Genomic DNA, 13,174 nt, shown 5'->3' with positions numbered 1-13,174 from the left:
CCAGTAGATGGTGGCAGAAACACCACTATGTGACTTGATGCATCAGGTTCTTGACTTCTCGGAAACAGGAGAAGATCCACGTATGGGGAGGGTTTGAGTCCTGGCTGGACAGAATTGCATCTCCCCCCTGCCTTTCTGTGAGTCTATAGCTATAAGCATCTTCGTGTCTTCTCCAGAGAGGTTTCTTGGGCCTGACTGCACTCTTCAGTCGGCCGTCTTAACTGTTGGAACAGAAGACAACAGAAACATGTCTGCTTTTAGGCACTGAGAAGGTGGTACAGAAAAATATCCTCATGGAGAGGCTGTGCTGGGAGAGCCAGAAGAACCCCTAAATAATCTAGTGGCTCAGTCTTGGGAAAGCCCGATTAGGGTGCTGCTGAGTGTGCCTTACTCTCTCCTGGTTTTATTTTGTCTTCTAGTTCCTCATGTGAGCCTGACTGCCATGCCTGGGCATTGACACTTTCGGGTACAGCAGTTTAAAATGGCAGAGAGAGGTGGAAATGAAGAGGTAATTAACTTGAACAGCTTCCGTAGTCACAGAGGAAAAGGTGAGTACCGATTTGTGCATATTTCCGAAACTCTGTTTGTAAAACTCTACTTGCAAGCGGGAGGACTCATAGATGCTAAACTTGCAAGAGTGCTGTTAATGGGAACCTGCTAGTGGTCTGTTTTGCTGTGTTGTACACTGCTCTGTGGCACTTACTTCACAGCCACCTACTGAAAATTCTCTCATTTTATGCTGACATGCAAAATATTTTGCTCTTGTCTTTCTCATGTTGTACTGCCTTAAGGCAGATTGCTAACTTCTTGGGAACACCATGTAGAGGTATTTCAGCAGATCTGAGGGGCTTATGGTGTTCCACTCTTCTGAGGACCTCATAGGGGAGAGGCTGGCTTTGCATTTATATCCTCATAGGGCTGTATGCATTGGCACCCCTTCCTCCAAGAGTGGAATTCAAAATGATGCTTTCTGTGTATGCCTGAAAGGTGATAAATGAATACTCATGAATACTTATGCTAAAGCATAAGCCAAAACATCGTGTCAAATGATAGGGAAAGCATGGTTGTATGCTGTCTCTGCGGTACAGAAACCCTCTGTTTCTGGCTGGAGTGTGTCTTCTGAGCTCAGTAGCTGTGCTCAGTAGCATCTAAATTCCACTCTTGACAAGCCTTGAGTGACGAGGTTGTCATCTAGTAAGAGGATATCTTCTGCACCTGCAGTCGGGGGCCCTATCTCTGTCTTGCATAAGGTACTCCTGCAAAGTCGCACTCTTTCAGAAGAGGCTGAATTGCACAGGGAACCTTATCTCTCCTCTAGAATCCACTGCACGTTAATAAAAGAAAATGTATTGTCCCTGAGATACTGAATGTTCAGGACTTCTCTGCAAAAATTAGGAAGTACTATGAACGTGGCTTGTTCAGAATAATTTTTGCAGCAGCTTGACTCGTGCTGAAGTTTGGGATAGAAGAATCCTTGCGTAAGCGTCAACGAGTGACTGTTTCATTCATGTGCCATTGTGGTCTCTTGAGCTCTAGTTTATGCACATAGTTTACTCAGAGGGCCGAGGGAGGTAGGAATGGCTGTAACAGTAACTTGCAGAGGAACCGGTGACCTTTGAGCTCTTCTTCCCTGTTGCTGCAATGCAAATATCTTCGAAGATTGCTTTTTCACATGTTTTGGTGCTTATGCCCTGTAATTTCAGTTATTTACTTTTAGCAAATAGCTAACTTAACTTACTTTACTACAGACTGGATAAACCGCAGGGACGAAGGTCTTATCATGATATCAGATTCCTCAGATGAAGAATTACCTTTGTTGCTGGAAACGCCAGCACAGCAGCAGCGTGAGGAAGATGATGATGATGTAGTCATCTTGGCAGAGGTAATTTTTCATTCTTGTACTTGTCCTGCTTTATTCATGGCCTTTATAGCCAACTCTTCTGCAAATATCTTGATGCATTCCTTTGAGAGTCTTGTCCAGCTACAGTAATTTACTTAGGATGTCTGAAATGAATGTTGAAATGATGGCATTTTGCTGGCTTTACATGTTTAATCATATTTTGGGCACAGGCGGTGAGAACTAGATTGTTAAACTGCGTTGTATTTAAATTTATACTTAATGAAGGCTGTAGCTTCCATAAAGTTATCTATCTTAATCCAGAAAGGTGGAGTGCTTTGTAAGAGGACTTGATGTTCCTTAGAACATCATGTTCAAAACATGGTCAAAACCATGCCTTGTTTGACCTTTCATGTTTTATATTCCTCTATGCTGTTCCTCTATTCTTGTTGGGCTGTTGCGGGCACTTACATTTTTGCAGTTTTACAAAGCCAGACCACCTGATAAATCCCTTTCCACTGGCACAGGCAGTCACAGAGAGGAGGGCCAAAGGCTTTAGCATAACTCATTTTAAGTGTCTAATTTCATATCTAAGCTATATGAAGAATATATTCCACTTTTCTCTTTAAGTAACCAGAGGCATTGAGAAAATTGGTTGTGAAGCTGACCTTTCTGTTTCTTAGTTGAAAACAGGAGCAGAGAATGTTCAGGCTCTGTTGGCATACAGCAGTCTGTCTGCCAGAGGCAAGAACAAGGCCAGAGATTAATGTTTTGAGCTTTGGTTCCTGCCGGTTTAAATAAATTGGTGAGAATGCAAATATGCTATCAGTTAGTTCCTCCTTCCCAGACTATTTACTGGGAGGGAAGTGGGGACTGAGGTGAGCTCAGGAAATTATTCCAGTCTGAAAGGCCTGTGCATCCCCAGTTCTGCCAAATGTTCTCTTAGCACCTGGGGACAGACTGAGGATGGAGTTCAGTGAAACAAAGATATGCGGGTTGCAGTTTTATGCCTTATTAAGCACCTTGCTAAACAGACTTTTCATCTGTTTCCCATCAGAAATTTGATTAGATGCAAAAGATCATCTGGAGCAAGGATTCTGACATGCAGACAAGAACTCCTACTTATTCTTGTCTGTCTTCTTTTTAGACCCCAAAGCATCAGCAGCTTCTGCGTCCCAATGTCATCAGACCTGCTGCTCAATGGCAGGGTGCAAACACTGTGGGAGAAGGAGGATCTAAAAGTGCTGTTGAGCCCTTGAGGAGTATATATCTGCAAGATGAGAACTTAACTCTGCTGTGCCAGGGAGACCGGTATAATCACATCGTGGAGAGCAGTGCTGGACCAAGCAGGGATGAGAATATGAACTTTGCCTTGCAGCAGCCTGGACCATCTGAGCTTAATGGCCCCAGGTTTGAACTTACAAGTAACCAGGAGGCTGGCCCAAGTTTGCTTCCAGCAATAAAGACGAGTCCACAGCCTGTTGTTAACAGAGAAATCATTAGTCTGGAGAATGCAGCCCTCCCACCACAACAGGAAGAAAAGGTGGAAGCCCAAGGATGGCAAGGAGAGGACTTGGAGCCAGAGCAAAACCTCGGAGGAACAGGTGCTGCAACTACCACAGGCCAGGAGATCCACGAGAACAGCCAGCTGGATCACCCATACTTCCAGCCATTGGAAGGCGAGCCTCATGCTGTAGTAAATGGTTGTGCTCCTCAGCAAGGGCAGCCTGAAGCAGACCCAGGGTCTTTGAGGGCATACGGAGAGGAGGCTCCTGGGCCAGCCTTTCCCCGACCTGAACCTCAGCAGGATGGGATTCCAGGTCCCGCTTCGCCCCAGCCGGCGCATCCACCAGAAGAAACGGGTCAGCAGGCAGTGATAGACAACGAACAGCCAGGCCCAGCATACCCTGCACAGGGCTCTCACGAACTTGGCTCTAGTAATGTGCCAGAACAAGGAGCTGCTGGGCAGGACCAAGACCTCACTGCGCTGCTCATCAGAGAGACGGTAAGTATTCCCAGGGCTTGTTCGCCTTCAATGTGCATGTTATTTTCAGACAGGTTTTTCGAGGTGTGTAGTGCTTCACATGCTCAAAGCACAGCCCTGACTTCAGCTGCAAATCCTCTTCATTTTGGCTGAGAGTCAGCTATGCACCAGGTGAGGAGCATGCAATGAACTGTCTTGGAGAACTTTGGTTTGAAAGACTAACCCCAGCACTATGGCAGAAGTGGTGAGAGGACGCGAATCTTGAGGGCACTGTTTGCTTCGAGGTGGGCTATTGGCCAGGGAGATTTAACAGAACTGATTGCAGGGTCTCAAGGGCACAGTGGGGTAGAATAATATGGGTCTGTTCCCTTAAAGGCTACTGCACTCTGAGTTCTGCTTGTTTGTTTTCGTCTGGCTGATTCCTAACCCAACTCTGTGGAGCTGCTTTAGCGATGGATGTAGAGCTAAACGGGCAAAACTGAGACACTAAACACTGGTAGAGGGATAGAGGGGTGGGGTAGAGAAGGCTTAGAAACACATGGCTGAGAGGCATGGCTGCTTTCAGCTGGCTTTTCTAGAGTACTTTGGTCCATGGCCGTGTAAAGGCCGCCATAGCGGTCAAGAGTTGCCCTTGCAGTGTGGATTTCCAAGCAGTAGCACTGAGGAATTACTGGATAAGCAGCGTGAGGACTCGCCTAATGTTAACTCTGCACGCTCCTTTCTGACTCTGCGTGTGAAGCTTAGCATGAGGGGCTCTAGCTACAAGAACTGAACCACCCAGAAGGGTACTCCTTAACCTTTGGTATGTTCAGCAGCTTGGGCAACATGGTGTATATGTAAAAAACAAAACAAATGTGGTGATGCTTCGCATGTCTCCAGTGCACACTCCTCCCCTTGATTGCTAGGGAGGAAGGGTCTCTCTTGATGCCTTATGGAATACTTTTCTGCAAATAAGCATATTTTACTGCATCTGTATCTTACAGCACCAACCCCATCCCCTCCAAGTCTTCCCTCCACATCCCATATCTGATTGTTGAGGGGTTGAGAAAAATATTCTTTAAGTAGCAGTCCAACAAAATACAGTTCTTTCCAAGTGAGACCTTGCCGATCAGTGACTTGCTTTGAGATGGGCAAGTAGATACTCTTGCATTGTCAGGGTTTCTTGAGAACCCTGACTAGTCCAGTCTTGCAAAGCAAAATATCATGTGGTGCAATCGATTGCAATACCTGTACAGAAACTCAACGAGAGAGAGCAGCAAGGGGTGCTCTTTGCTACGTGGCTAATGCTGGGAGAGCTTTCACAGAAATGCCAGGAGAGGTTTGTTGTCTGCTCTGATCTCATTCCTAGTGTGTCTGGGTGCTTTGGGTGGGTATACGTATTGTTGGGTTTTTTCCTTTTGCTTTGGAATGTTGTATTTCAGCACACAATCTGGAACTCCTTAATCTTCTGTCTGAAGGTAAATATTAGCTTTTCTTGTGTTGTAGATCATACCTACGTGCCTCTTTTCTTTCCATCCAGCCTGAATCACTCATTACACCAGCTGCTCATGGCCATTCGCATCACTATCCATACTGTTCTTGTGAGAAAGTGCTGTTAGCAATCATCTTGTGGAGCAAAGGAAAGCCAGCAGCTTGCAGTATCCAGGCTGGATGGTTATAAATGGTCTCTTGAAATCCATTTTGACCCTCGTCTCAGGAGCATGCTAGATAATTACCTATAAATCTCTGTCTTTGGTGCTGTTGCTAGGTTGTGCTACACAGCTCCTCTAATACCTACGTAACCTTTAGCTTTTCCTACTGCAGGAAGCAAGATTCCCAGATGTGAAGAAGGAATATATTGAAGAGCTAATCAGCATCAAGAACTGCTATGACTTAAATGTGTAAGTATAGAGCTAAGAGCCAGGGTGTATCATACAACAGTCTGGCTGCAGTCACGTTTCCACTTCCCCACCTGCTAACGATGCTGTTCTATAGCACATCCAGGCTGGGAGTCAGCACTGCGCTGATAGTGCCAAAGAGCAGAGAAATTTTTTTTCCTTCTAATAGAGCTTTTCTTAAATCCTCTCTAATTCTGATGTTGTGCTGTAGCTTCTCTGCTTTTAAGATCATTTGCTTATTTAAAGATATTACATATAATTTCCTCTTAACTATTAATAGGGTTCTTAAAAAGGGTGGATGTCAGGATTAAGGTGTTGAGATGACTTCTATAAAACATAGTACGAAGTTGGTGAGTTTTGAGTTGGAGAAAATAGTTTCCTACCTCTTCATTTCACTGGCTTTTGGCTTTTTCCAGGTAAAGCTGACACTGCTTTGGACTCCCTTATTTAGTGTCGTGATGTTGGCTTTTATCCCCTTTACTTAATCAAGTAGCAGTTGTACTGTTTGAGTTCTCTTACGTCACTTTTTGCAGATAGAATAGAGGAAACACATTTAAGGGCTGGTAGGATTGATTCTAGATATCTGTTGAGGGACTGATTTTGGTCAAACTGGGCAGAAATGTGAGCCAAGAAGAGAAGTAAAAGGAGTGGAAAATCAGTGTGAGGACTGTTCTTTCCCAATTGTGTTAGCAGTTCAAGAATACCTTAGTGTTCATCATGCTTGATATCTCTGGGAGTCATGTTAGAATCAAAAGTTTTAAAAAAGTCATTAACCTTATTGATAACTTGCATCATCACCCTATTCTTTTGGGTGAAGCTTGCACAGCTGAAGAGCAAAGGATTGCGTGTGTTGGCACCAGCAACACGGAGGGGAGAGTGGTTTGAAGTAAATCACTTGTGACTCGTGTCTGATGCTAGGTGACCCCTCTCTTTCTCTCTCTGCAGCTGTCACTGCTGTCTCCAACATGTTGAAACTAGTTATTATGTGATGCAAGAATGAAGAATAGGTGGTGGTTGCCAGAGTATTCACTCTATGTGGTATGAATCCAATACCCTTTCCAGTTAGCTAGGGCACTAATTAAGCAGTGTTCAAGTGCGTGAGGCTTAGAATTAGTTATTGGACCATAAATAAGTTAACTGGCAAGCAACTAAGGATGATCCCATCCATTGGGCCCAGATTTCCTATTCTGCTGCCTTTGCCTGTGTTGCGAAGTCATGTCTCCAAAGTAGGGCTTCTTGGTTAGAAAGTCATCAGACTGTAACTTCTTTCTTGTCTTTTGAAAGTGCTTCCCCTGCAGCGGTGGCGTGGTCAGCGTGAGAGAAGCTTTCAGGTGCCCGCACCGTGTACTTGGTGCACCTCGGCCTGGATGGTTGTGTTGGGAGTGTAGAAGATGGGGAGGGCCATTCCTCCGGACGATCAGGCCGTTGAAGTTAGGCATCTGGCTGCAGGACCCTCTCACAGATTGTGTGAAAAAACTCGTTATTGTGTCCTGTAGGGATTTAGCGAAGCCTGATAGAATTAAATCCCAGTATTGGCTTCTATCAGTCTTAATGTGTTCCTTCCCTTTTTGCTCCCGAAATCTCTTCTCTCCTATTGTGTGCCACAGACCCAGTGAGATGAAAAGGTGCTTACAGGCTTCCCTGTAGGCCATCTACAGTGTCTGCTCAGCGGTGCGTTACCCACTTACTGGATGATAAAGATTTCGTCTCCATATTTTTATTCCTTTAACCAAACTATCTTTTGAGTTGTCACTGCATCTTTTGTATGAGAACAAATGGGTCAAAGCACTGGTCAGCCTCACTGGCAGGGTCTCTTTGATCTCCATGGTATGTCAAGCTGAATCAGGCTTGAAATATAATAAATAAGGGTGGCTGGGTTTGGGCAGGAATGAGGCTTTTAACTGGCTCTGTGTCCTGTGGTGCAGATATTAATGAACAGTGCTGCAAGTGTGCGTGCATTGCGTGCTGGGACCCACTTAACTAATTGTCAGACATTGAAGGTTAACATCTCTGAAAATCCTGAGCATTGAAATGGCAACATGCAGAATAGTTCAAATGTATTCTCACTGCCCCAGCTGAAACCCTTGCGTTTGAGCTGCAGTGATTTGAGCTCCTTGAAGCTTCTGTTTTGTTGGGTTAAAACAGTTATCTTTTACAAAAAGTATGGGAGGGGGAGGGCTGGAAGCTATTAAATGCTCAGTGCCAAGATATTTTGTTGTTTTCCAAAACGATCATCTTAAAACTTTCAACTGATGTGAAAGATAAGGTGTGGGAGCTCCTCTTAGCAGGGTATCATCTATTCAGCTTTTGTGTGCAGAAGCATTCACACTCAGTCAAAAGCTTCTGGCTCAATATGTCAATACCTGATTAAACAAAAAGAAATGCCTCTGCTTTGAATGTGAAAGCAGGGCTAAAGTAATCATGCCTTGATAGTGGGTTAATGCTTCAAGCCAGTTCAGATTTCTTAATTAGGGACTGATTTCTGACATTAGGAATGTAAATTAGTTGCAATTATGTCTTTGCTGCAACCTAGCACCTTCTCATTCAAAGTTTTACAAATGTTAATTGCTTGTCCTAGCTCCTTTCAGAAGGATATTATTCTACAGCTGGGGAAACTGAGGAACAGCTTATGTTACTTGACCCAGCTAGCACAGCTGGTTAGCGATGGTTGAGAATAAGCTGTGAAAGTCTGATTCAGTCAGATAGCCTACAGCAAGCTTCCCTTTCAAAAGGGCTTCTGAAGTATTTGTGGATCTCCAGCAATGGGGTATTCTGAAACGACTTGCTAGAGTCTTTTCTAAGCTGAAATACTCAGTTAAACTAAATTTACCTGACAAAGTTATGATTGTTTGTGATAGGACCTCAAGTATGCTGCATTTACAGGCTAGTATGCATTTTTTTCCAGCCATTTTTAGTGATTATTTTCTAACTGCTGTTCTCACTAGACCAGTTTCTAGTGTGAATGGGACGATGCTGGTGTGATTTCAAGCTTTGTTACAATGAAACCTATGTTCAGAGTACATATTGTGTGTAAACACAGTTTAAACTTGTTTCTGTCTCTGCTCTAATGTTAAAGTAGATAGAGACTGGAGGCTTTAATTAAAATATGAATCTGTAAACTTCTGTTGAGGAAGACATCAACCTTTCACAGATTTTGTAGGGGTTCGTATGCTTTTTCCATAGATGCGCTTGTATTAGCGACAGCCAGATTTCAATTAATGCTGCTAATGCTGTGACTGTTCTTTCTATGGTCTTCATAATGTTAATTCCAGAGCAGCAGGAAGTTAGTACACCTTGACTCTTAGTCGTGCAGGGTTTGACAGGTGCTCAAAGGAGGCATCACTTTGCGTGGTTTTACCCATGGGTGTGAGTGGGGAAGTAAGCCTGGTTGTTCACTTCTGTCATGGAGAGATGCAGGTTGGTTAGTAGCTCATCTGTACAAGCTTCTCTTATGTAAATGTAGTTGTTGAAAGACGAATCTATTTGCTTTTTCTTCTGCAGTCATGCAGCTGTTCATTCTTTACTTAATTCTTAGTCATTTACTTTCAGTTTGCTCTAGTCTGAGACCTCCCTTGGTTCTTCCAGGGCAGGTTGTGACTTGCCTGCCCAGCCTCTTAATTATAAGATACTAAAAATTGGACAAGCAAGGAATGAACCTGAGCTCCCAAACCCTGAAGTAACTATATTTATCTTTTCAGACTTTGTAACTTTCTTCTGGAAAATCCAGATTACCCAAAGAAGGAAGGCAGAGTGGTTTTAAATCCCAGCAGCAGCCTGCTTGCCAGCCAAGATGAGACAAAGGCAAGTGATAGTGTCCTCATCTGCAGCATGCCTCCCATCAGTCTGTTCAGCCTGAGCAGATCTTGGGACGTCCGGTTCTATTAGTTTGTATTTGTAGAGTGCCTGGTTGAGCCTCCATATAGGAGGCCTCTGGGTGCATTTAAGTGTTAAATAGCAATAGTTAGTTGCTTGCAAGATGACTTCAAGACTTTCCTGTTTTGCTGTTGTGTAGCTGCACCATATCTGCTCTTTTGCCTTCAGCGAGACCCTCTGCCCTGCCTGCCTGCCAGCCACCTGTCTGAAGTGTTCCTTTTGATAACTGATACAAGAATTCCTTGGTCATTCTGTCACATGAGGTAGACTTGGCCCTCAGGTCTCTCTTGTGTGGCCTTTAGGCATTGCCTTTCAGCCTCCTAACTGTGAATTTCCTGACAGTTTCTTGATTTTATTTTTTTTTTAAAGTCCATTTGACAAAAATTTCTCTCTGAGCTGCTTTGAGTATGTTGAAATAGCTGCATGTGTCCTGAGAGAGAGAAATGTCGAATACCTCTTTCTACTCTTGAAAGCATCTCTCAACCTCAAGCCAGTAATGTTGTTCACCCTTTATAGCAACCTAAATGCATCCTCTCCTCGCTGTCTCATGCAGCCACACGCAATGGCTTTAAACTACGTGGCGTGGGTCCTGCTAGGAGCAGAGCTGCAGCGTGGTGCAGCTCGGGGCGGGTTACCCGCACAAGTGCCTAGACCAGTACGCTGTGCTCTCAGCTGATGTTAGTGCTGATAAGTGCTCAGAACTTGGGTGTCCTGTAACCTGAATTTTGGGTGGTCTTGCAGAAGGTCCTGATCACTGAAAGAGTGGTTTGGGATGTTCTTGTGTGTATTTATAGCAGCCTTTTTATATCTTTCACATTTTCTCCTTAGGTGCCTAAAGTGGACTACTTCGACTTTTCCAAACTTGCCCCACTTGATCAGCGGTGCTTTATTCAGGCAGCTGACCTCCTTATGGCAGACTTCAAAATGCTGAGCAGCCAAGACATTAAGTGGGCACTACATGAACTCAAGGGACACTATGCAATCACGCGAAAGGTTCTGCGGTTCAACTCTGTTTTCTTTCCTAGGGTTGTCTCTCGTGTCTGTGGAGAGCAGTGCGATGTCTTTTGCCGTACTGTACCTTCTGTTAGTGTGTGGTTATGGGTTTTTTCATAATCTTCCTTTTAAGGAGTATTAATCCACTTAGTAGAGACTTAAAAAAATTATTGGCCAGACAGAATGCTGCAGGAAGTTTTTACTTTTCTCTAATAGGAGAACTGGGGAAACACCAGCTAGTTGATGGTAGATGATGGATTAAACACAGGAGTGTTCCTGTACGTCGCTGCTGAAGTGCAGTATAATTGCCAGTAAAGCCTAGACATTTAGCTAAATCTTAAAACATCTAACTGCTGCTATTAGTAAACTGACTGCATGTAATTGAAAAGAAGCCCTAGTCTCACTGTCCTATTTCTTCTTATTATGACTTGTAGAATGAGCCCTATATTCTTCCTAAAAGAGTTTCACTGTAATGGAGCTGTGAAGAAACTTGTTTTAAGTATCAACAAACTGAATGTAAATGTGGCTTCAAGCCTTTGACTTGGATCTACTCCTCTGATATGCTCCTCTTGCTTGAGCTTTTTTCTCTACTATTCCAGAACTTAACTAAAACAAAAATTCCTTGTCTCTTCACTTGCTTGATTGAGCACTGAGTATTTGAGCTTCATTTTTTTTTTAAATGAAAAACCATACCCAACAACAAAAAACCGCTAAACCAGCTCTGTTGCATCAAAGTGGACACCAGCTGTATTAGAATTAATAGCTGAGGTGTTGTGAAGTATCATTCAACTATTTTGTTTTTATGGAATGATTGCTTTACGAGTACATAAAGCAACAAGGTGAGCAAAGGAAAGAGGTATACTTGCCTCTATATGGGGTGTTTTGCTTTCCGGTTTTGGATCACTTATGCACATGTTTGTACCGTACTTCAGTCTGAAGTATGTGCTTCTGCTTTCTTCCAGAGAACAGACAGGATTTAAGTCTGTATGTTGTTTTTTAGGCCTTTTCAGATGCCATCAAAAAATGGCAGGAGCTGTCTCCCGAAACCAGTGGGAAACGAAAAAGGAGGAAAGAAATGAATCAGTATTCATATATAGACTTCAAATTTGAGCAAGGTAGATACCAAGCCGTATGTATCGTGCTCTCTGCATGGTTATTGTAAGCAGAACTGGCTTGCAGCAGAAAATACTGTTGTTGAAAAGGGATGTGGTCCCAAAACAGCTATGTTTCTGTCACTGTTTGGTATCTGTTTTGGAGATATTCTTCATTAGTACCTCTGCTTGGCACAGTGCTGTTTGAGATGCTGAAGTTATGCAGCTGGTGGCGTACGGAGGAAGAGGGATTTAAGCTTTGTTCTGGCTGCTCCATTCCTTTTCATTGCACCTTTAACTCTGCTTTAGGAGATGTGAAAATTGAGAAGCGCATGTTCTTCCTGGAGAATAAGAGACGGCACTGGAGGTCCTATGACAAGCGCTCTCTTCTCCCACCAGTGCTACTGGAGCAGGAATTCTATGAGCAGAAAGTTAAAGAGATGGCAGAGGTGAGTGGGAGGAGCTGCTTTGGTCTTGTGGTGCAAACAGCTTCAACTACTGTAGAGGTCTTGGCCCTAAACATGCAAATCTGCCTCTTAAAGAAATTCAAATACTGAACAAAATGTGGAATAACTACTTTTGTCCCTTTACTACCTGTTAACATGTATGACTCTTCCCAAGTAACTCGTTTTTCGAGGAAAAAACCAAGCACAGAGTTTCATATTTACTTAAATATACAGCTGCTACTTTTGCTGCAGAAAACCTTCCATATATCTGCTAATGTTGATGTATAGTCCATGATACAACACCCTTCTGGACCTTTTTTTTTGCTACAAGGTAGTAAAAGCTCTACTAATTAATTATTTCCTCTAATTGTTAGCAGGCTTCTCTGCTTCTTTAGGGCTTGTAATTGCAGGTCAGTGTTGGTGGCGAATAATGACCAGGCCCAAGGCAGTCTGTCCACTCACTCTGCCCTTCCACAAGTTGGCAGTCCTGTGTCTCCAGAACGTCTTGTCCTGTGCTGAGGACCATGTGTTTTGAAGCAGAACCCTGCAACACTCGCTGGCGTGTTGTCTTCCCCTCGTAGTCCGAGGGAAGACTGAATTCACAGCTCTGCACCTACAGTCCTTTCTAAAGTAGCTTCTTAAAGATCGTTGTCTCTTAGGCTGATGGATAGTGTCTCCTTTTAAACACAAAGCTAATGTTCCTTGGGGCTTTCTCTGGAGGGGCCTATTGGGTGAGATCATCTCTGCCCATGGAAACCTGAGCCAGCAGCTCTCCATAATATAGAATTCGGTTCTTTGTTCTTGCTGCCTTTGCTTCTCCCATCTGTTTTAGCTGAATCATAAATAGCTTAATGGATTGAAAGGATGGGCTGAGTGATATTGTAAGCAGACAGTGAGCCTTTTATGGTGGTTTGTAAGTCCTGAGATAATGTAAAAGAGTGTAGAGGCTGGAAAATTGCTTTATCTATTCTGTAAATACAGATGCTTATGTCTCTCTTACAGCATGCAGACTTTCTCCTTGCTCTGCAGATGAATGAGGAGCAGTATCAGAAGGTCAGTATCTAGAATGTGGT

General features: G+C 43.6%; 1 protein-coding gene across 7 annotated transcripts in view; it reads left to right on the top strand.

Annotated features, from left to right (window-relative positions):
• The window catches only part of RNF216 (ring finger protein 216), an 82,929-nt gene that overhangs the window by 15,390 nt on the left and 54,365 nt on the right, over positions 1-13,174 (top strand). For all 7 annotated transcript variants that reach the window (XM_075165361.1, XM_075165355.1, XM_075165354.1 and 4 more), the window contains 9 exons: positions 420-548; positions 1,749-1,882; positions 2,985-3,842; positions 5,625-5,701; positions 9,397-9,499; positions 10,400-10,564; positions 11,565-11,679; positions 11,965-12,104; positions 13,104-13,154. In XM_075165361.1, coding sequence (XP_075021462.1) covers positions 482-548; positions 1,749-1,882; positions 2,985-3,842; positions 5,625-5,701; positions 9,397-9,499; positions 10,400-10,564; positions 11,565-11,679; positions 11,965-12,104; positions 13,104-13,154 — 1,710 coding nt within the window. In that variant the 5' untranslated portion in view covers positions 420-481. The remainder of the gene's footprint in view (positions 1-419; positions 549-1,748; positions 1,883-2,984; positions 3,843-5,624; positions 5,702-9,396; positions 9,500-10,399; positions 10,565-11,564; positions 11,680-11,964; positions 12,105-13,103; positions 13,155-13,174) is intronic.

Source organism: Calonectris borealis, chromosome 16, assembly GCF_964195595.1.
Source record: "Calonectris borealis chromosome 16, bCalBor7.hap1.2, whole genome shotgun sequence".
Lineage (NCBI taxonomy): Eukaryota > Metazoa > Chordata > Aves > Procellariiformes > Procellariidae > Calonectris > Calonectris borealis.
The sequence above is the reverse complement of the archived record's forward strand: the minus strand, read 5'-3'. Positions and strand labels throughout refer to the sequence as shown.